This window comes from Vigna umbellata, chromosome 5, assembly GCF_029865625.1.
Source record: "Vigna umbellata cultivar VRB3 chromosome 5, Vumbellata_1.0, whole genome shotgun sequence".
Classification (NCBI taxonomy): Eukaryota; Viridiplantae; Streptophyta; class Magnoliopsida; order Fabales; family Fabaceae; genus Vigna; species Vigna umbellata.
Window position 1 is genome coordinate 68161480 of NC_142169.1, and position 22172 is coordinate 68183651.

Here is a 22172-nt window from a genome sequence, read left to right on the forward strand (position 1 = left end):
ACACAGTCACAAAGTGCCCTTTATCTTATCAACTCCACGCAGCACTTGGTTTTGAAGAATGATCTGAAATAGTACAATCCAAAACTATGCTTATTTAGGCTAAGGAACCCATTTTGCTTTTGCACAGTTTGGACTAATAATACAACAATACTTGAAAGTGAATTCACCCTTATTTCATTCCTCGTATCAAGCAAAATCATCTATTTTAAGGTATCACTTAACAGCATCCTAATTAGTAGTTACGATGTGAGAATGTGTTAATCTCATTTTCTATTAAGAATTCTTTCTTCTTACGCAGTGGTCTGAAAACTGGCAAAGTTTGATTGAGCAACTTAGATTTCAGCACCTAGTGCACTCTTTCTAGAGAAACTTTGAAGCTAGTTGGTAGTAGTCTTCTTCAAAAACGCTAAGAAAGTCAAATATTTAAACCATTCAATTAAAAATTGGGAAGTGTAAGTCTAACTCGGTTGTAAATTTTAAAAGGCCAAAACCAAAGGAAATAAAAGTCTGAGTTAGAGACCCTGCACTGACTTTGAGTATGTATGCACATTCACAGAGAAAGATTGAAGAAAGCTTACTTTTGGAGCGTCACTCTCAACATAGACAAAGCATGGAAGGCACATGCAGTGTGCACCAAATGTTATTACTTTCGTGTCCTACCAACTCCTCAATCCACGCATAATTACTCGCTCAGGCCTTCCTTTGTCTCCTTCTTTCATTCTTTTCTTGTCTCCTATCTTCTTCCAAAGTTTAACTCTTTTACAACAATATTCATTTTACAAATGCCTTTTATTTTTCGACTCAACCGTAATCAATCACCGTATTTTCGTTGCCATGAATACTATGATCCATCATGAATAATGTCCAAAAATACTAAATGTGAAAGCTAACTACGGAATCTATTTAACATTAATCAATACGTCAGGTCTACCACGCGTAACCATTTAATTAATCACCACATTTATTTCCTTTAAATACGAGTTCAGTGAACATTAATTTGACTCCTTAAAAACGAGATGTATTTTCTCAACATAATGTTATAAATAACAGCTAGTTCACAAGAATAATGTATTATACATTTTACTTGTATCTTGTCTCTACATAATCTACGAATAAAATACCACGATTTAGGACCAAAATCTTAATCAAGTGGATATAGAGTTGGGTTGCATCGTTTTTGCCATACTTTTTTTTTTTACAACTGATAGCATCATCAATACACTTTATGGACCTCTCTGGATATAAATGAAAATCAAATATGGAACCTTTTTATTAGGCTGGAATCCAACGGTGTGAAAGCTACCACCTATGAATGTAATGGTTGCGTCATAATAGATGGCACAACTACTAATTAATAAAGAGTTAGCTTACACTAAAGGAAATCTGAAAGAGGCTAATTAAATGTTAAGCTCTCTTAAGGATGCCCTGAAAATCTGATAACTGGCCTTTTGCCCTTGAAATGATGCTGTTTTTCCATGACCATATCCTCGGTCTTCAAAATCTTACGTACATAATACGATCATAAACAAAATAATAATGTAATGTGATGGCGTCAAAAATGTACTAACAACATCAAATAGTTACTCCATGACCACATCCTAAATGGATGGGATCCAAATGTTAATCAGCTAAAGTTTCATAGAGAGGGTCCACAGCCATCCAACTTTGCTCCATTTACACCTAATAAGTGCGAAAAAAATTTATAGAGAGAAAAGAAAAGGTTTAAGAAGCTCTATATAAAGATACTTATGCAACCATAACTTCTCATCAGCATAGACCATCTTCTTTCTGTTGTGTAACCAATGGCTCATTCGTCAAACTACATTTCTTTCCTTCTCTTCACCACCCTTTTCTTGGCTCTTCAAATCTCTGCAAGAGACAGCCAGTTCTTCAGTAAAGTCTCCCATTTCGACAACAACAATGTCAAAGAGACAGAACTTCCCAACAAAGAAGCACCAGAAGCAAGCAAGGTAGATCAACAACCAGCTTTCGTTCCCGAGACTGAAAACAGCTATGGCCTGTATGGTCACGATGAGTCTAACCAGGTTCCTTCCACCACCACAACAAAAAATGCCGATTCTTACACCACCCCAACTTCTTACCACCCCTACAAGACCGAGTTTCAGAACACCAAGTACTTTAACAACGATGCCTACAACAATAGGTTCGCGGAAACGAACGACAACAAGAATTCTTACGAGGGTGACCAAGATGAGTTAAGCGACACAAAGTACGCTGAACAAGGTTACAACAATAACTATCAGAACAACAACCAGAAATACTACAACAACGATGCTGCCAGTTACAAATCCTACGGCAACAACCAGAAATACTACAACAACGATGCTGCCAGTTACAAATCCTACGACAACAACAACAATCAGAAGTACCAGAAGAGCAATAATAATTATAATGGTAACGCTAACAGGTACAATGGTGAGAAGCAAGGTATGAGTGACACAAGGTTTTTGGAAGGTGGAAGGTATTTTCATGATATTTACGCGGAAGAGAACCATCCTACTAACTACGATGATTCATCCAGGGGAGTGAACAATAACAACTGGTACAACAACAGAGGTGGAAATTACAATGGGTACCAGAACCAGGAGGAGTTTGAAGATGAACATGAGAACTTTGAGCCATGAGCTTCGATCACTGTCTGAGTGAAGAGCTCACTATACTTTTGAGTACCACTGTGGGTGTTCTATGTTTTTATTGTGCTTTAGATTCAAGAAAACACAAAGTAACAGTTTACGTTAATTATGGGGGACTTTTATTTTATTTTTTACTTAGTAGTACTTCTATTAAGTCCTGTTTAACGAATTGCATTGTCTCTGTCATCATCATCTCAAAATATAGCGTCAAGTGCAAGAGCATAAGCAACTTTTTTGCTTATCACCTATTAATAAGTTGTATAATGTTACCTAAGCTTGCATGTTACTTTCTCATTTTTTTTTATTCCCCTGTTATGTTCCCTTTTTTGTTTAGTTACACAATTGTTCTTCCTTTTGTCTCTGTCTTTCGAACCAGCGAAATACGAAGATGGAATGCTAGAAAAGTTGTACACAGACAAACATCGATTGCAACTTATGAAAGTTTCAAAAATTCCCATTTTGCCCGACCTACTCTACCTGCCCTGCAATTCGGATATATATCTTTCTTACTTTAAACATTGTATAGTGAAGTGGAGTGTCACAAGTTATTTCTGAGACATTTGTGTTGGATACAAGAAATTTCTGTTGGGAGACATTTGTGTTGGATTCGAGAAATTTGTGTTGGATCTATGGAGCAGGAGATTAATATCAATGAAATGAAATCTGAGTCCAATTACGTAACTAATTGACATCACTCTCTCTTCGATCTCTCTTCAATTCTTCAATAGGTTAATGCATCTTTCCCTTTATACAATACTTTACTTTCTCATTTCTATTTGATATAAGAGTTGGCCTGACACTTGATTCCCATCAAAGAAGTTCATTCACCGAAAGATTTCTCCCTTTCTTTGACTTCTGAACTGGTCAGTTTAATTTTAGCAGCAACCAACTTAGCTAGAAATTTGAGCATCTTTATAGAAAGTACACAATATATTCCACTAAATTGAGGTAATCTTTGTAGGGATTTGATGCAAATTGCTTACATATAGGTGCTTAATTAGTGAGAATAATTTTGTGGAAGTAGTGTATTATTTATTGATGAATGGTTAATTGGTATGGAAAGGAAACAAAGAAATACTAAAGGTATGGGTAGTGTAGGTAGCAGATTAATTATTGATTGCGGCTATATTGCTTGGTTTGGTGTCTGTCTTTATCTTCTGGCTCATAAATTGCACTGTTTTGGCCAACCATTTGACAAAACAATTCACAAAGAAAAGGTTCCTTACAGACGAGGATACTGAGCACAAGTTATTTATTTATTACGTTGAATTCAAACAAATCGACCTGTCAGTAGTTCCTCCGCTGGTTACGGTAAGGAAAAAACATGTTTTTTGTTTTATGAAAGAAGACTTTGTTCATTCGTATAAGTCGTAAATCATAATTGTAGGCTTCATGGCTCTGAACTCAAGACTTCACCGTGTTGGAAAAAAAATGTGCAAATGTACCAAAAGAAACACATCATATACTTACTGATTATAAATCTAAAGAATGGGCTTTAGTATTCTGGCTCGGCTATGTTTGTCTCCCTCAATTTGTCAATTTGGTACTTTGCAGAACATATCATTATTATTTTAAAAGGATATTTGATTTTTTTTTTCAAATTCTGAAAAGTATTGCACTTTAAAGGTATATTTTTAAAACTTACATATTAAGAAAGGAAAAATGATTTTATACATTATGGTAAATAGAAGTTAAAGAAATTGTGATTTCGTTCTACTCTAACAATACTATTTTTTAAAAGAACATAATTTTGTTGTATGTTTCTTTATTCATATACTCTTTTTGTGAAACAACGAACTTCTTCGTTATATTGATATAGGTCAGGGAACATTTGTTTCAAAAAATATGGTGAATGATATATCTGTAAACATTATAATCAGAATGATATTCTTAGACATTTAAAATATTTGTGGTTAAATTTCGATAGTCTCCTAAATACGTAAAACGTAAAGTTACATTAGAGTTCAAAACAATACAATTGCATTAGGGTTAACAAAATAGTTTTTTTCTTTCTGATGAAATTATAACTTTCTTCGCCTTATATAAAAGTAAGAAGAAAAAAAACAATACAAGGGAATGCAACTTTCTTAAAATAAATTATTTCCAATCAATTTTTTTATAACCTTGTGAAAAACATAAGAATAAATATTGTCATATTTTCGTGAGTGCAAAAAGGCATTTGCGATGTCAAGATGTGTCAAAATGAATTTTACTTCTACAAGAAAATCCATCAAATTGTGTATTTTTTTTCTCATTATTAAATCAAATTTTCTTACTCACTTATGTTATTAGTATTTTTCACCATATTTGTATCATGGAAGGGAACATTAAAATTTTATATTGAAATAAATGCTAATTTAAGTTCAGTTATCTGTATATAAGCTATTCTTATTTGGTGTACAACTTTTTTTTTTTCATTTTATCTTTTATGGGAAATCTATACTATTATAAAACAGATTTGATTATTGAAGATTAATATAATGACTTACTAATTTTAATTTTTACTTCATTTATAAAAATGTAACTGTTTTTTATTTTTTATTTTTTTAATTGAAAAACACTTGTGTAATGACCAATCCGTAATGTATTACTGGTATGGAAGTTATTCTAGATTGTTCAATTCGATACTCAGTCGTGATATCTAAAATAACCAATCCGAAATATAGTATCAGATTCAATATTGCATTCTCAATTGGCAATTCTAGAACACAGTAATATAATTCAGATTTATCAATTCGTAATGGATTGTCGAACTCAGGAGGCTTTAATTGGTGGAAGATTGACGTATTTGAGCATTATATAGTTCTTGAACCCTTTCTTCCTCTCTTTTTTTCTCCCCTCCACAACCACCCCTTTTACCTTAAAGACAACAATCACAAAACACAAACATTCTTGGACATACTTGTGCTTTCCAACAAAACAAGTGTTGCGCAGGGCAAGATAGAGCTGCGTGATGGATCTATCTCCTTCATTTGCGATGGAGGTGCAGTCTAGAGCTTGGTTTGCGATGGAGATGGGATGCAGTGTGACGACGGGGAGAAGAAAGAGAAAGATGGAGAACAGAAAGTAACTAGGATTTTTAATTTGAGTGGAGGTAAAAGAGGTATTTTAAAAGTTAGGGTGTTGCAGAAGAAAAATGGGGGTTCAGGAAGAAATGACCTTCCAAACAAATTTATGTAAGAAAACCCACTCATATATTTAGATAGTGGCCCAAATCCTTGCTTAGTAATTGTCCTGGATCCATGGCTGCTCCATATTTTTGTGCATGCACCCTCAGAAATTCAAATATCCCATTATTTCTTTTTGCCTGCACTGTATTATTTATTTCATTCTTTATGCGTAAGATACATAGACTAGATTAAAAATAATAATACAACTACAGGTATACGAACCACCAAATTAAAAGTAATGTATGATTGCTATAAAGATAATTAGTAATAAGTCCTTTTCAATATCTAAAATATTAATAAAACAGTAAATTTGTAAGTTGTTTCATTTTTAACAAGTTTGTTTTGAAACATCAACTCAGGTAGTAAAATAGTGAAAAAGAAAACACGTAAACAATGTGAAAAGACATCTTAGATTATCTTGATCTATGTTGGGTTGAGTTTTTGATAATTTTTGTTCATGTTGGTTTTATATATTTCGGTTTATGTTGGTCTCATATATGTCAAGCATATTTGTACATCTTAACCTATATTGACTTAATATATTTTAGACTATGTTGAACTGATACATCTCAGTCTATGTTGGTTTATACATCTCAATCTGATTAGTCTCAACTTATGTTGTCTTGATACATTTTAACCTATAAAGATATGACACATTTTAACCAAGCTTAAGATGATTTGGAATATCTTGACTTATAAATCTCAACCTTTTATAGTCTAAAATATTTCAGTCTAGTAATTGTTCTCAACCTAAAATGACTCATATAATTTTGGTTAATTAAAAATGTGACTTAGAGTTAAAAAGGATTACACAGTTTACAGTTTGTTAATCAAAATTAATTAAGATAATTGTTTATAGGTCAAAGTCCAACCTCATAGGTTTAAGTTTAGTATAAATATAGGTAATTAGTGAGATAATCATTATTATAGGATTTAATGTTATCTGACATATTTAACTAATTTTATAGATATAACTAATTTGAACATAAAAATGTTTTTATGGACTTATAACATGTAGACTTGAAGACGTAAAATTATAGTTTAGAACGTGTGTGAATAGTTAGAGGATATCTTTGCAGAAATATATTCCTGTAACAAATATCAGCCGTGTAAAGATAAAATATAGAATTATAAATAAGTTTTTCAATTTAACCTATAGTTCATAGAAATTTAAAATGCAAGTAACCAACAATAGGAAGATCAGACTGCGCCAAACAGTATTCTGGGTAAACAAATTTCAGTGTCGTGTAACGTTGAACATAAATTTCAGTTGCGTGTTGCGATAAGCAACCACTGATTATAAACTGTGAAGTAACTTGTTCACCGTTGTTGACCTACTACTTAAGCGATTTTTTACCAATCAATGGTGACAATAAGTGTTTAAAAATCCAACACTTTTGCTAATTAAGCCACGCCACGCATAGATCAGACATATCTTCCCAACCGTTTTGATGTCTACTTCTCCACCAAACTCAAAAGCTAAAAAATACCCCGTAAAAAAAATAGCACCCATTCTCTTCAATCACTTATCAATTACTACACCCCTTTTAATTTTTCTTCACTGAAATCTGTTAACAGTGTTAAGTCTCTTCAACCCTTTACAACCATATGTTGCTCTACTTGTTAATCTTATTATTATTATTATTTATAACTGTTTGTTATGTAAATTCTTTACTTTCGGTGTACTTACGAAATTTTGAATTGGTAGGATAAAATAAAAGGGTTGTATGATTCATTTCATACCTTTTTATAGTATTGTTTTTTATTCACCTCTTTCTATTAGATAGATCCTCTATGATACATTTATTTCTCTCAGTTGTACCGTGTATTTTACTTTACAGTTAAATTATATACATACAATTTCTCAAAAAATAAAGCTTGGCTCAAGTAATGTTGTACAGGTCCAGTGGGACCAGGTTCTTAAATGTCTGATGTCTAAGGAAGAATACTAGTTAGGAGACACGTAAATTCACCATTGGTTTTCCAATACATTTTTTACTTTGCTCTGAGTTCTCTCTGCGATCATCATTTTCCCATAAACTTCTCTCGGGCAGGCAGAGACACCATGCTTGCAGAGGTACCAATTCTGTGCTTTCCTTGTATCTTTTGCATAAATAAGAACAAAGATTTTCTCACATTATGCCTTTTTTCTTCATTTTCTTCTGGCATTCAGCATCTCTTGTCCCCATATACTTCCTTTTCAACTGGTTTATCAGTTGTTTCACTGTTTTGTCAGCGAAAGATCAATACATTTTTTGAGGTCTGTTTAATGCAACTCGATCCACAAAGCTGTTCTGTCGAGTGTTTAAACTGGAATGAAACTGAACAGCCTCTGCAGTAGATAAGAATCAGTTCTCGGCACACAGACTTTAAGTTGTTTGATCTTGTTAGATTGTTAGTATTCTTGATTGTTAGAATTCATGAAATAAGAATTGAATTTCTGCTATTGTGTGAGTTTGTTGTTGGTTCTTCTAGGATTTGACATGCTTTGGGAACAATTTTGTGAAATTGATACTGCATGTCAACCGAGATGCAGAGTTTGTATTTTCTGAATGGATTGATTTGGAAAAGAAGATAAACGAATCCACCAAGTTGCAGAAAAATTGAATTTTGCAATTGGAATGACACCCAGAAAAGACCCCATTAGTGTATTTGGTTACCGCCATAATGCTAGTAGTTGTCAATTCAGTAGACACATGGATTAACGTTTCATTAAAACCATCAAAGTTTGCTGTCCGAACTTAATGTTAGGAATGTAACTTGAACTGATACATCAGTCCTCATTTTAATGCAGTACAGAAAAAAGAGAGGTGAAAAAGAGGTCCCCTATCAGGATGTTAATAATAATTGGATGATTTTAGTAGCTAAGAGTTATAGCAAGGAGAGAGGCAGATAAAAATGTTCATTTTAAGCATAACATGTCATAATTACATGGCGTAGGAGTAGTTTCACCGAAGTGTCTGCCTCAATGTAAAAGTTATACGTGCAACCATCCATCTTATTTTGAGTGACTATTTTTTATATTTTATATTGATAAGTAAAAAGGGCTGAGTGAGTTGCACATGAAGTGGGCCAAATCTAAAAGCAAGAGATAACAAAATAAGGAATAGTTTAATTTAAGATGTACAGGAGTGAGAAATATATTTCAAAATATCTGGAGAAATCAACCCATGATTAAGCTGAACACGGGTCATTTACTAATTATGCCGACAGTTCAATCTCCCAATTTTTCCCTTAATAATTCTAGTATAATTTTCTTTTACCAATTCACAGATGATTACAAAGCCTCAGTTAGGTATAATGCAGATACAAAAACCAGAAGGAACAAGCAAACACTTGATGCTTTGGTTGTGACTTGTTAGTATTATTTATCTCATGTTCTGTTACTTAGGTGTTTTTAACTTAGTACTATTCTCCTGTCACATTAGAGTTCACTTTGGTAATCTGGGTAATAAAGGTTAACAGAGTAAAACTCTAATTCTTAAATAAGTGTATAAACAAGGATTAGGATGTTTAGAATTTACTGTGATGGAACTTACCACCCAGTTTATCAGAATGAATAGTCTGAACCTTGGAATCTATAGACAGAATCAAATATCTTGCCGACTTGATCCCTCTATGTGATTATTTTTATGGATATTCTTTATTACTACAAAAGCTTATGGGCTTTAGAAAAATAATTTTAAGACTTGACCCAGTCTGGTAGGAAAGAGTTGTGGTGTGTGTAATATATTCTTCTACCACGAGGAGGATAGTAATAGAACACCAACAATGTGAAGAATGTGACACTGTTTCTCTTTCACTCTTTACCCTTACTGAAAAAGTGGCAACAATGGTACCTTCCATATTGTTCTACTTTGTTTTTAGTTCACTATCTATTGAATAGAAACATCACTACAATTTCTCCAATTCAGTACAACCTCACCCCCTTCTTTTCCTTTTTTTCTTAGATCAATTGCTTTTTTTTTTTACATAATTAGAAGAAACCGACACCACCCAATTCATATTTATAAAGCGGCTATGTTTGATACCATTTTGTTTACTCTTCCAACTTAAGTTATGAGAATGTGATAAGCAGATATTTACTGGATCAACTACATCCATGGTATATTTTAAAGTTCCAACATAGATATCATGAATTTTGGGCTTGTACTTTTGAATGTTGTTGAAATTAAGGCACCGAATTTTTAGGACATGCACAGATGTTTTTCTAATGTCGGTAATTTCTACTATGATATGTTCTCAGAATGATGACATGCCAATTGGTTGGCCACTTGGACTTGGCTTCTTGAACATGAGACTTAGAGTTGGGGAATCCTTCCCTACAGCTTCAATGGCACCATACCAATTGCACGTGCCATCCACCAGTTTCTCTTCATTTTCATCCTCTAACCTAGATACAGAGGTACTCTATTCTTATTCCTTTGTCAGTGTAGGTTGCAAAATTTGTTTTAACTACGTTATTCAGTGCGACTATTTCATAAATTGGTTAAATAAGTATTATGACTCTTTTTATGGAACAAGAAAAATTAGAAGGCTTATTATAGTTTATTACATACTGCTTTTGTTTTGCAACAATAAGTCGACGGCTTCCTTCTTCCAAGACAACAGTGTATCCCTTGCGCAGCTAATCGGAGTTAGAGCAGGAGAAAGAGGAGGGTTTGAAGAAAGAAAAAAGAAATTAGCTAAGGTTCCTGCTTCTCAGGGCTCTAAAATGGATATGTCTCGAGTCATTTGCATACCCTTGCTAAAAATTAGGAAGAGTAAGAAGAGTTCAACCAATTAGAACACCATTGTAATGAAAGCCAATTCATATATCTCTTGTTGCCCGAGTGACGATAACCGGTTATTTCAGTCAGTTTACCTCACCCGTTTTAACTTCCTCAAGTTTGTTCTGTCGTTTTTTCATTTCATACCATACCAAAATAATAAAACAAGGTTACTTGTATTTTCTTATGGAAATCAAGTTTATCTGCATTTACGTTTGACCCTTGAGCTACTATAAACTGCATTTTCTTATTTTTCTCATGTGTGCCACCATTATTTTCTTTTCAATATAGTAAATTAAAAATAATTTTTATCTTTATATATTTAAAAAATAGTCATCAATAAAAAAGAGTTATTATTTTTATATGATAAGCATGCAAGTCATTCATTTATATGAATATTGAATCATTCCTTTATGCAAGTTATTATTTTATATGAGCATCAAAGTCATTTCTTGACATAACCATTCATTCTTTTATATAAACATCATCCTATCATTATTTTATATGTGATCATTAAGTCTTACTTTATATAGTCATTTTTATATGGAATCAAAGTCACTCTTTATAAAACTACGAGCTACTTTTTATATGAAAAATTGAGTTGTTATTTTATGGCTATTAAATAACATTGAAATTATATTATTTTATCTTGTTTTTGTATAATTTTTGTGTCTCTTTTACGGTTTTTGGTAGCGCGACAAAAATAAGAAAGACGCTATTCAATTTTATCTATTATTTTTTAACTTTATAAGCTGGCGAGACATATATTTCAATACCGAGTTATGTACAACTTAGTATAAATTACAGTTTTACAAGTTGATGACATAAATAGTTAAATATGTCTATCCAAAAAATTATCAATTAGCAATCCATATAGTTTGATATAATAATATATCAGGTACAATTTTTATCAATATACATTTTTTTATATGATAGATTGTATACATTTTTTATTAACAGAAAATATTTTCGCTTAGAGATGTACTTATCAATATTTTATCGACTAAATTTTAGTATTTTTTTTATTACACTTACGTATTGATGGACATTTCGTTGATTTGATTACATTCACAAAAATATAAAACCATTTAAAAAATGTAATAATAGGAATAGGGAATCTGAACAACCTATTTTATTATTCTTATGAACTAATCAAGTACGTCTTCATTTAAATTAAATTCTTTGATCTAGGACCTAGTGATAATTTTAAAATAAATAATATAAAAAAAATGAAACGAAAATATTTGAAGTTTAGAAGATTCTATATGTAATATTAATCCTAAAATAATGATATTTTGATAATATTTTAACATTATTTACGTGTCATTGATTGGTTCATGTTATTGTTTATAATTATTATTATTGATATCACTTATATTAAAATATGGTAAAAAGAATATTAGATTATCGTTGGTCTGATGGACACCGAAGGCAAAGTACAAGAAAGCTGGCAACATACGAGAAAGTACATGCAACGTGCGTATCCCACTTAGGAGTAGAGATATATTCGCTACAATCTGAACGCACCATTCCCTGTTGCCCTTTCTACTTTCCACAACAATATGACTGGAACCCATATGAGAAAGACATTACTAAATTACTCAATCCAGATTTTTTATTTTATGAAAACAAGACATTAAAAATAAATAAATAAATTCGAGTTATGTAATTTATAAGTCATTTTTAATTTTCAAATTATATAATTTAAAAATAATAAATAATTTTCAAATTATGTAATTTACAATTCAAAAATACCTTTTGAAATATACAATATAGAAGCTTCTTTATGCAAAATAATAACTTCCAAATCAAAATCAACTTTGACCTTCTTAAATACAAAACCTATAAAAAAACGTTATATATTTATGTGGGTGCAAAAGAAATGCATGGGTGCAAAAAGAAATGCAGACACTGGTGACCCATGTCATGACTCTTTAACAAAATAGTAACAAAAAAAATAGTAAAACGGAAATATCAAAACCCCAGAAGGCCAAAACCCCTTTCTGTTGATTCTTCACGATGTCCGCCGCCAGGTGTTTGTTGCGCTCCGCCACGTCCCGCGCTGCCGGTGCGGCCAATCTCGCAGCCGGAGCTAGAACGAGACCGGCACGATCTCCGTTTCGTCTCCCAAAGCAAACCTCAATCTCGAATCGCGTTTTCAGGTAACACTGCTCCTCTCGATCGCATTTTCCAAACATTTTCAATTTGATTAAAACATTCTTTGTTTGGGACAGGTTACCGGTAGAAGCGAGTTTCTGCTTGGAATCGATGCTTCCTTATCACAGTGCTACTGCTTCCGCATTGCTGAATTCGATGCTCTCTGTGTCTCGCCACTCCTATGGTTGGACCCCTGAAGGTATTCCCTCCAAACACTTTCCTCCCATTATCTTCGACGTAGTTTTGTTGGATGTGTATGTGATACATATGATAGAAGAGCTAAGTTTATCAAATGCCAACATTGGATTCTGAAATGAAATGAAATTAAATGTTATTGTAACTTACTGGACCTACCCGATTGTCTGCAAACATGCTCATTCTACTTGGCTTGTGAATTATATATTCTAATTGTTTTTTTTTTCTTTATTTGATGGATGGTTATTCGGTCTAGAGAATCAAGGAGTGAAAGTTTTTTCTCTACGCCATTTTGACTTCTGTAACAAAAATCATATCTTGTTAGCCAAACTCCATGGATTATACATGCTGCGTTATGCGAATTGTCAAAGTTTCTAGGTTTCCCAGAAAACTTATTTATACCCTGCGAAAGTCTGACGCATTACTTTCATTACTACGCCATGCCACAGTGAAATACTTCTTTCTTCCTTTTTTTCTTGGGTTGCATAAAAATAGGATTTAAACTTTTTGCTAAATAAAAAGTGTTTTCTTGTCGTGCGTTGTCCCCTTTCTGTGTGGTAGTTAAGGTTTGTGTGAACAGACTGTGTTAAATGAAAGTGTTGGGTGCATGTGGGCAACTATTTTGCTGTTCAAACATTTCGTTTTTTGGGTTAGGTTCTCTCTCTTGCTCTCACAATGAAAGGATGTATATTTTTTCCTCTTTGTAGGGCAAGAGAAGACTAGATGAAGATCAAGCATCAGAGATGGTGTCACATGGATTTGTTTCAAATTTTGGTTTTTTTGAAGAATTGAGAACTTGACCTCTGTAGATTAGGGAGAGCATGAAATTTCTTAGTTGAATGTAAAAATGAGCACCATATCTCATGAAAACTAATATGGGAGCTATGGTGTTATTCAATGGTATTTCTTAGAAGTTCCCTGATTATTATGTTTAATTTATCCGCAACAACTTCTCGTGACATTTTTCATTTTGAGTTATTGGGCAATTATGCTCTTTCTCTTAGAAAAGGTGTTATGGATTGTCGCATTTAGTGCATACAATGTTTTAAAATGTCTAGACTTATATATTAGCTAACATTCACTTAAGAGATAATCACATGAAGATCATACTGATTGATTGTATTCACTCAGATTGCAATGATGATGTATGATGAATGACAGAGGGTTCGAGCACAAGTTTTATCTAGATGCGCTTGAAAAAAGGTGGTCAAGTAAATTTTTCGTTTGAGATTTTTAATTGTTACTGTACACCTTAACGTCAAACAGGCATTTGCTAAAAGTGTATAAATGACTCAAACTTAGCAATAGTTTGTTTCCACATTAAAATTGGTTTTCGATATTGATTTATGGTTACTATTTGGGTGCATACTCTGCATTTTGATTTCTTACTCTAAGATGTTGAGTTTATGTATGGGAATGATTTTTGTTCATGCATGAAGTTTAACATCATCCATTAACAACCACACTTATGCAAACTACCAGTCACTAAGAATACATAGAATTTTAAATCAACCTCAATACAGAAATCAGCTATTTCTTATATAGTTTGCTGGTGCAAAAAGCCATTATTGCGATGTTAGAGTGTCATTGAGGCAAACTGGAGATTTTGCTAACCGTAATTTTAGAATTGCAGTTCTTGTTGGCTTGGAAATTGTTAATAATCTCCGGAATGATGCCAGATGCTGGTCTGTCAGCACGTGTTTTGGAATGTATAAAATTTAACACTTCTGTGTAAAATGAGCAATGTGTTGAAATGACTTCTTTTTAATATGCTGGTGCTCCAAAGTTTTTTTATACATGCTCTTTGCAACTCCTCATTTTGACTTGGCTGTTTCCTTGTCTAGGGTCGTGATCATTTGCACTTTGGCTTTTAGGCTTGAGGACTAGCCATGTAATGTTTCGTCATTTCCATTCTGCTTTGCTCCTGTATCTAAACGATTTGCATTTTAAATTTACTAATATACTATGGATGACTATTAGATTATCTTGACCTTTTGATTCTGATTTTGTATGTAAAATTGAGTTTTCTCAAAGATATTTTCTTTTTTAATTCTAGATGGATGATGATTGCTGTCTGTGGGTGCGGTGCATCTGCTCCTACTTTCCGTGGATTTCAGTTTACTTAGTTAGGCCTTGTTAGAGATTTTTTGTCCTTGGTCGAATATGAAACCTCCAAGACTTGACTTGTACAAGCACCGGAGCTGGAACCATGCTTAGGTATGATTACTCTTTAGAACATTATTGCAAACATTTCTTTACCTGCGATTTACGATAATTCACCCTGTAATTGGAAATGGGATTTATTCCCAGTGCTTGCAAACGTTACTATCACCCTTGTTTTAAAATGTTACACGAACAAGCATGTGCGTTAAGAATTCATTAACTGGAACTTTTGTCAGTGTGATTTTTTATTCTGGCGGAGTGGAATTATGCTCGCGAACGAAATGCCAAACATAAGATATGAAAAATATAAAAGCAAACGAGCACTTTAATTGAAGGCCTGCAAAGAATCCAAATTCATTGCCTACCTTGCTAGACCAATCAATCTTTCATCCTATTGTCAAAAGTTTCACATTTCATTTTACCTTTGATTGATGAAAATACAACCTATCTTTTACGTTTTCAATAACTGAATAAGTAGGAATCATATTCGTTATTAAGTTGAACGCTTTATCATCAGGATATAGGTTGTTCTATTAATTGATTTTAATGCCCTCACTCACGGTTTTTCATATTTTAAAAGCATATAACTTGGAAAGTTGAAGTTTGAAAAAATTGTCGACAGTTAGTCGAGGAGTCATGTGTCCCGCTTCAAATGAATTTACCAAATAACATTATACGGTTGATACTTCACTGATTGATATTCATTCGATATATTAAATTCTTTACAAAACCAGCCAAATCGACGTGAAGATAATTCACAAATTAAATAATAGAAGAAAAAATAAACAAGAATTGAAGACACGAGTTTAAAAAATTTCATTATAACCTTAAGAAGAATAACTGATTATAAATAACAATTCCGGATCAGAAAAAGATAAAATACTGAACGTTTTGCCTTAGAAGAGTTTTCTAAAACACTTGATATATTTTGACAGCTGGAAGAGAGTTTAGAAAAGAAAAGAAAAACAGAAAGAGAATGAAAATAACCTTTTCATGAACCAAGTTACCTCATGTACGTACAGTTAATTTTTTTTAAAATGAGTAAGAGGGCTTCAATTGAAGGTTGGAATACATAATCTGAATCATTAACGCAGATAGATATAAATTAATGAAATATACAAACAGTTAAAATTGATTTTCATTTATTACCGTAGACTCACCCACCTTTGTTTTGACCTCAACATCGGAAATGCAAATTAGTGTCATATCTATCATCACTCATTTCCAACATCGCCTTTTTTAACGTCTTCCCAAAGCTCTCGTTTACCAAACTACATTAATTGCACGCCCATTTTCATATAATGAAGGTAGTGCGGTAGAGAAGAGGTCGAGGAGATGGAAAAATATCAGATTCGGTTCAGTATCTGGGGATGGTGGATTTTCATAAATTATAAATCAATTCAGATGTTGAATTCATTATAATTTTCCATGTTCGATGCGACTGGAGAGGATCAAGATTTGCGAATTTTAGGTTGGCATGGTATATAACCTTTGAAATTTAATAATTATCATACAAAGGTTTATTTGTGCATTTTCACAAACAATAGACAACAGCGTGCCTTCTGATTTTGTCAAATGAGAAGAAAATACACCGCATGTGTTTAATCTGCATTATACAAAGATGAATTAACAATAAACATTTAGAAAAGAAATAGAAGCTTCCACGCTATCAAACCAATAGATTTGAATGGACATACATATACGTGACTTTTCAGACAACAAATTTTTAACATTCTGGTATAAGCTTCTAATTCGAAGCCAAAAGACTGTTTAGTATGTTATGAAAATTTAAGTTTTCAATTGCCTCTTAACTTTAATAATTCAAGACACTACTACGGAACAGAATTCCTTATCATGGAAAAAAAACTTATGAGAATTTAAATTTTCAATCGCCTCTTAAGTTTCATAATCAATACACTAATAGTGAACAAAATTCTTTATCATGGAAAAAAGTTATGACGAACCAAAAAAAAAACATATTGTGAGCATGAATGACACTGGTCATGGAATTTCATTAGCAGAAGAAACAGAAATTATGGACTTTAACCCAATTTTTAAAGCACTGTCTTCTCTTATTTGAGCCAAAGATACGAATAATGATTGCGCTGCTTCATTAACTCAAACACAGGCATACCTATGTATATCGATGCACAGGAAACTGCAAAGAAACATGTGATACGGATAACTATATTAACATAATACTATATGTTCATTGAATACAGTTGCTGATGAAGATAATAGCAAATCTTGTTCGCTTGACACAAGGTTGTTCAAGAGACATCAACTTAACCCAAAATCATGTCAAGCATGTTAAAGGGGAAATACAAGCTAATTAAAGTGAGAACGTTTACCAACCATCCATCACCAGTTAAGTTTTACCTTTGGGGGTATCCAATGCACCATAACCAAATCATAAAGCTGTTCTTGCACTCTTCGACGGGATTATTCTTCAACCACGTTCACCAATTCATATTCAACCAGGGATAGGTTATTATCCTCTTTAACTACAAAATCTGCAGGTTCAGTTACCTCAACACGCCCCCATTTGTCAACAGCCAGCCTCATTGATCCCTTGAACATGTCAATCTTTGCATTACGAAGAATTACAGTTGAACCAGCCTTCATCAAATCAACTGCACAGAAGAAAAGGTCATCTAATAACTTAAACATATAACATATATTAGTCCCTTGATCTCTGCCTACATTTATATGAATTATCAATACCTGTAGGTTGATTACCTACCAAGGAAGTACATCAAGGTAACTTTCACTAAACGAAATCAACTGAAACTCTATGCAAATGCAAATGCTCATACATGCAGACTTGCATAGTATGAACTGCTCAAATAAAAATTAAACTCATCACTCAAGGTTTTGTCTGTTCAAAATAGAAAGAAGGAGAAAAGAGTGAAAATAAGTAATGTCAGATCAATATTCTGTCTATATACATTGAATTTTCATAATTCAACTCCTATTTTCTTCCTGATGAAGTATAAAAACAGAAGGCACCGATGTTATTCAAGAACGTGGATCTGGAAAAGTATAAAATCAAGATGTTGTTCATCCGGAAAGGCATGATAACATTTAAGTCAAAACCCATAAGTTTGAAAGAAGCCAAGATTAATCAAGAAGTACTAAGTACTAAGGTAACGACAAGGTCATTCCTGGTTAAACAATCCCGTGATTCATGAACAATATAGATGAAGAAAAAGCAAGAGAAATATTAACAAAAAAAGTTGGACCAGGAAAAATATAACTAACTTGGCGCAGACAAGCATAAACTAAAACACTTTGATAAAAGTAATTTGAGTTAGGAATATAAAGTTAAAAGGAAGACACCTAAGATCGTTACTATCACCTTCTAAGCAAAACTTCTTTGTAATCGCAAAACACAAAAAAGGAACAATATTAATCACACTTTCATTACCACAAAAAATTCACCCAGCATGTCAAATCATATTCATAGTTCGTATCAACACCTCAAGGAAGAGGAAATACAGTCTTCATCACGAGAGCAGAGCAAGAAGCACGAGAATTTACCAAATCTACGCCGGTTGACACATTATAGAACCGAATCAAACCTCTTGGAGTAAGATCAGTAAAGAAAAAGAAGGAGATTTCAACCGGATTAAAAAGGATTAAGGTATCACGCAGTCAGACCAATATAATATATGAGAAGAAAGGCTTATCTTATCTATGGAATCAGGCACTCATGATCCACTCACCACCATCATAGGCCCAGATGCTTTATTGAAAGCAGGGCACCAAACACGCGCAATCTCACAAACCCAAGAACAATGCGGATCGCAAAAAGAAAACCCCAAAATGAAAATAAAAACACAAAATTGAGACAAATAAAACAGTGCCCGTGTGGAAAGTTTCCGTTTTGATAAAAGGGAAATTGAAATAAGTAAAAAAGAATAAGCTTTACGAGGATGGGTAGGCGAAATTGGAGTACCTTGTTCGTTGCGAGCGGTGAAGATGATGGTGCCGGTGTCGTCGCCGATGAGGCACTCGGCGATGACAGTGGGTTTGATGTTATGGGCAGAGGAAGGTCGCGGTTTGTGCACGACGGTGTCGGAGGACAAGACCTTAGCCACTAAAGTGTGACCGTTGGTTTCGGGTTTGAGCTGATCGACTTTGGTGAAGACGGGTTTTCTCTTGGCAGGTTTGTTGACATCTTGCTGAGTGGAATTGGATGATGCCATTGGAATAGAACACTCGATCGATCCGAATAAAATCACTCACAGACACACTCACTCCTCGCTCACTCACTCTTCTCTCTAACACTCTTCTACCAAACACAAGCCCTACCTTAAAACCGACCAGTTTTATGCATTTCTTTCGCACCTTCCATTGCACTTCCCTTCTGAATCAAGCGACACGTCGTTTCCACTCCCATCCTCTAAACCTCACGTGACTTCACTTTCCCATTTTTCTTTTATGCAATTTACTTTTATTTACTTTCTATTGCATTACAATAATAAATAATCTCCGTTTTTACATTTTTTATAATTCTGAATTTCGCTCATTCTACAAATTGTAAAAGTATAAGATCCAAAATCATCATTTTTATATACAAAGATTAAGATTAGTTACGACTTAGAATAGAAAATTGAGAAAAACAAAACACGTTTAATGTAAACATGTTTTGTTTTTCATTGCAATATCTTTAGTGAAACTTTTTAAGCTGTAGTCTAATTATTTCATATTTTCATTTTTATGATGTTGCCTACATGCCAGACAAACTATCTTACAAGCATGTTTAAGAAAGGAAAATAAGAACAAAGAAAATGGAAAGACTCCATTAGCTAACTTGTTTTATTGCATAAATTATTTTATAGAAGGTGTTGGCAAATTTCTATGGTAAACTGAGATGGAGCTGTGTTTCACTCTGCAGCAGTAGCTACCTGTTGCTACTTTACAATCGGGACAATGCGTTGAAATAAATGTGGAAATAAGAGCTACTTGATAAACGAGTGAATACGATCTCATGGGTCTTTATTTGGCACTTAAACTTACAAACAAATGTATTATTAAGAGTATGGATAGCACACTTGTTGGAAGCTTATTATTTCTTACTCATGATTACTGATACCCTAATGGCATAAAGTCATTTCTGCAATTGTAGAAAGAATTGAATTTCTCAATATTTCTAACTTTGCAGACAATTATATGAGCATTGTTCTGAGCAAGAAGAGTGACCAAGTGTGATTACAAGATCTGTTAATAGATATTACATGCAGGTTCTGTGAATCAGATTGACACAACACAAGGCATTATTCAAATTGTATTTTTCTACACAATCATTTGAGAGAAACATGTTACCTTTGTTTTCCCCTCTCTGTCCCAGTTTATTTTCCAGATTCTATGTAATTTCGTCAGAACAAAGAAAGTAGTGATGAGGTAAACTAGCACAAAATTTATGAAGAATGTGTGGCATCTGTACATATAATTTTCATGGTCTAATTAAAATATCATTCTATTGAAACGCCTTGAAAGTCATATATATCATTTATCCTCCTTTACGTGCATGATTTATGTTCTGCACATTTTTTACCTTTGATCACTTTTTTTCTGCTATATCAGGTCCTGACTCATTAAATATTACCTTAGATTGAGTTGAACTTGAAGCATACTGCTTCCAATTCCATTCTGATGCTTCATCAATCACCACATCTCTACTAAAAGAGACTTGGTTAGTTTGAGGATCAAAGAGTTTGTAGCCTCCAATTGAATGGTAACCGACGGACACTTGTGGAACTCCCTTATCATCAAGTTTCTGTCTCAACTGATCCGGGACATGTTTCCAGCAAAGAGAACCAAAAATCCTGAGGTGTGATACATTTGGTTTGACACCTGTCCACACTTCTTCATGTGTTAAGTCATCCAATTTCTTGGTTGGACATTTGTTCAACACGTATGATGCTGTGCTGACAGCTTCTCCCCATATCATGCAATTTCCTCTCATTGATTATGTACTCATGAGCTTCGACTGAGTGCTGCAAATCTTCTATCTCCATTGCCTCAAGATCTCTCGTTTCTTCAATAGTCATTACCACATGGTCGAATCTTGGAGGCAAAGTCCTCAAGATTTTTTCTACAACTTGTTGGTCAGTGATGATGTCCTTGTAGGCTCGCATAGCATTCACGTGCTCCTGCGTTTTATAAAAGTATTCAGCTATGGACTCATTTTCTTACATGCTCAGAAACTCAAAATGTCGCCGCAACGTCTGTAATTTCTCTTTGGTTCTTGAAATTCTTCTTGTCTTCCTCTTTTGCCTTCCACCCAAGGTCTTCAAGACCACTCACAATCACATCTGATACATCTTGAAAACCATAAATGGTCATCATCTTGATTCGCCAATCGTCAAACATCGTCCCATCAAAAACATGTAGAGCTCCTTGGATGATGCTTCCATTTCTAGTCATCCTCCTTTCCTTCTTTGATTGAATCTTCACAGGGATCTCACCACTCTTGACATCAATGCACTCATTCTTGGATTATCAAAATAACCCTAACTCAACAAAAGATCCTCTTGATTTTCACTTACCACCACCATACCCTATCTTCTATATCAAACCCTATCTTCTATATAGGCTCTAGACACCATCTAGAACTTTTTTAGGAAGAGAGAAGATACAAAAACACATGTACAGAAACGTGAATGTTTTCATTAACATATCAGTAGCAGCTATATCGACTATATAGCTAGCCAACCTAACAGTACAACAAAACTGAAAAAACAGAAATAATAGAACAAGATTTTTAACTCAAGTTCCTACTGTCATTAATAAATTATTATTATGAGTTATTATTTTCAATATTATATTTTCGTTAATTAGTTAATTAAATTATTATTATTATTATTATTATTATTATAATACAAAGGTAAAAGAATATCCATAGTCAAATATGGGTGTAACTCAATCAATTGTATTATATTTGCATATACAAATCATAACCCAATGTGGCTTTCATTCAATTCCCATAGTCTTTGCAATGAAAAATCCTCAACAATCAATTGTATCATATTTACATATTCAATTGTAAAATAGGTGGA

The 22172-nt window shown here is 33.3% G+C and overlaps 4 protein-coding genes across 9 annotated transcripts; 3 read left to right on the forward strand and 1 right to left on the reverse strand.

Moving 5' to 3' along the window:
- The first annotated feature begins 1753 nt into the window (after positions 1-1753).
- On the forward strand, positions 1754-2958 carry LOC124833232 (protein E6-like). The gene has a single exon (XM_047307654.2). It carries the CDS (start codon positions 1803-1805, stop codon positions 2643-2645), a length of 843 nt encoding a protein of 280 aa, XP_047163610.1. The 5' UTR covers positions 1754-1802; the 3' UTR covers positions 2646-2958.
- Positions 2959-7754: 4796 nt separating this feature from the next.
- LOC124833213 (uncharacterized) lies at positions 7755-10812 on the forward strand. 2 transcript variants are annotated; one of them, XM_047307633.2, is made up of 3 exons: positions 7755-7901; positions 10071-10229; positions 10407-10812. In XM_047307633.2, the coding sequence occupies exons 1-3, from the start codon at positions 7890-7892 to the stop codon at positions 10608-10610; spliced, it is 375 nt and encodes a 124-aa protein (XP_047163589.1). In that variant the 5' UTR covers positions 7755-7889; the 3' UTR covers positions 10611-10812. The 2 variants fall into 2 exon arrangements, with proteins under 2 accessions (XP_047163589.1, XP_087947804.1); XM_088091678.1 differs by lacking the exon at positions 7755-7901 and adding an exon at positions 9847-9929.
- A 1726-nt stretch (positions 10813-12538) lies between these two features.
- LOC124833220 (protein NUCLEAR FUSION DEFECTIVE 6, mitochondrial-like) lies at positions 12539-15343 on the forward strand. Of its 5 annotated transcripts, XR_007028400.2 has the most exons (5): positions 12539-12755; positions 12828-12949; positions 14077-14148; positions 14790-14836; positions 15002-15343. XR_007028400.2 is itself a non-coding variant. In XM_047307640.2 (4 exons), the coding sequence occupies exons 1-3, from the start codon at positions 12613-12615 to the stop codon at positions 14795-14797; spliced, it is 273 nt and encodes a 90-aa protein (XP_047163596.1). In that variant the 5' UTR covers positions 12539-12612; the 3' UTR covers positions 14798-14836; positions 15002-15343. The 5 variants fall into 5 exon arrangements, 3 of the variants coding, with proteins under 3 accessions (XP_047163596.1, XP_047163597.1, XP_047163595.1); XR_007028401.2 differs by lacking the exon at positions 14790-14836; XM_047307640.2 differs by lacking the exon at positions 14077-14148.
- Positions 15344-17267: 1924 nt separating this feature from the next.
- LOC124833205 (Nucleic acid-binding, OB-fold-like protein) lies at positions 17268-19445 on the reverse strand. Its single transcript, XM_047307621.2, has 2 exons — positions 19067-19445; positions 17268-17741 (listed from the first exon to the last, which is right to left on the reverse strand). The coding sequence occupies exons 1-2, from the start codon at positions 19314-19316 to the stop codon at positions 17551-17553; spliced, it is 441 nt and encodes a 146-aa protein (XP_047163577.1). The 5' UTR covers positions 19317-19445; the 3' UTR covers positions 17268-17550.
- Between the last annotated feature and the right edge of the window lie 2727 nt (positions 19446-22172).

Excerpts from the sequence above, each read along its gene's own strand:
- LOC124833213 (XM_047307633.2), top strand. Across the intron at positions 10,230-10,406 it reads CCTCTAACCTAGATACAGAG|TCGACGGCTTCCTTCTTCCA; the intron begins GTACTCTATTCT and ends TGCAACAATAAG.
- LOC124833220 (XM_047307639.2), top strand. The coding sequence starts at position 12,613 with ATGTCCGCCGCCAGGTGTTTGTTGCGCTCCGCCACGTCCCGCGCTGCC. Across the intron at positions 12,756-12,827 it reads ATCTCGAATCGCGTTTTCAG|GTTACCGGTAGAAGCGAGTT; the intron begins GTAACACTGCTC and ends TGTTTGGGACAG. Across the intron at positions 12,950-13,652 it reads CTATGGTTGGACCCCTGAAG|GGCAAGAGAAGACTAGATGA; the intron begins GTATTCCCTCCA and ends TCCTCTTTGTAG.
- LOC124833232 (XM_047307654.2), top strand. The coding sequence starts at position 1,803 with ATGGCTCATTCGTCAAACTACATTTCTTTCCTTCTCTTCACCACCCTT.
- LOC124833205 (XM_047307621.2), bottom strand. The coding sequence starts at position 19,316 with ATGGCATCATCCAATTCCACTCAGCAAGATGTCAACAAACCTGCCAAG. Across the intron at positions 17,742-19,066 it reads CACCGCTCGCAACGAACAAG|TTGATTTGATGAAGGCTGGT; the intron begins GTACTCCAATTT and ends TCTTCTGTGCAG.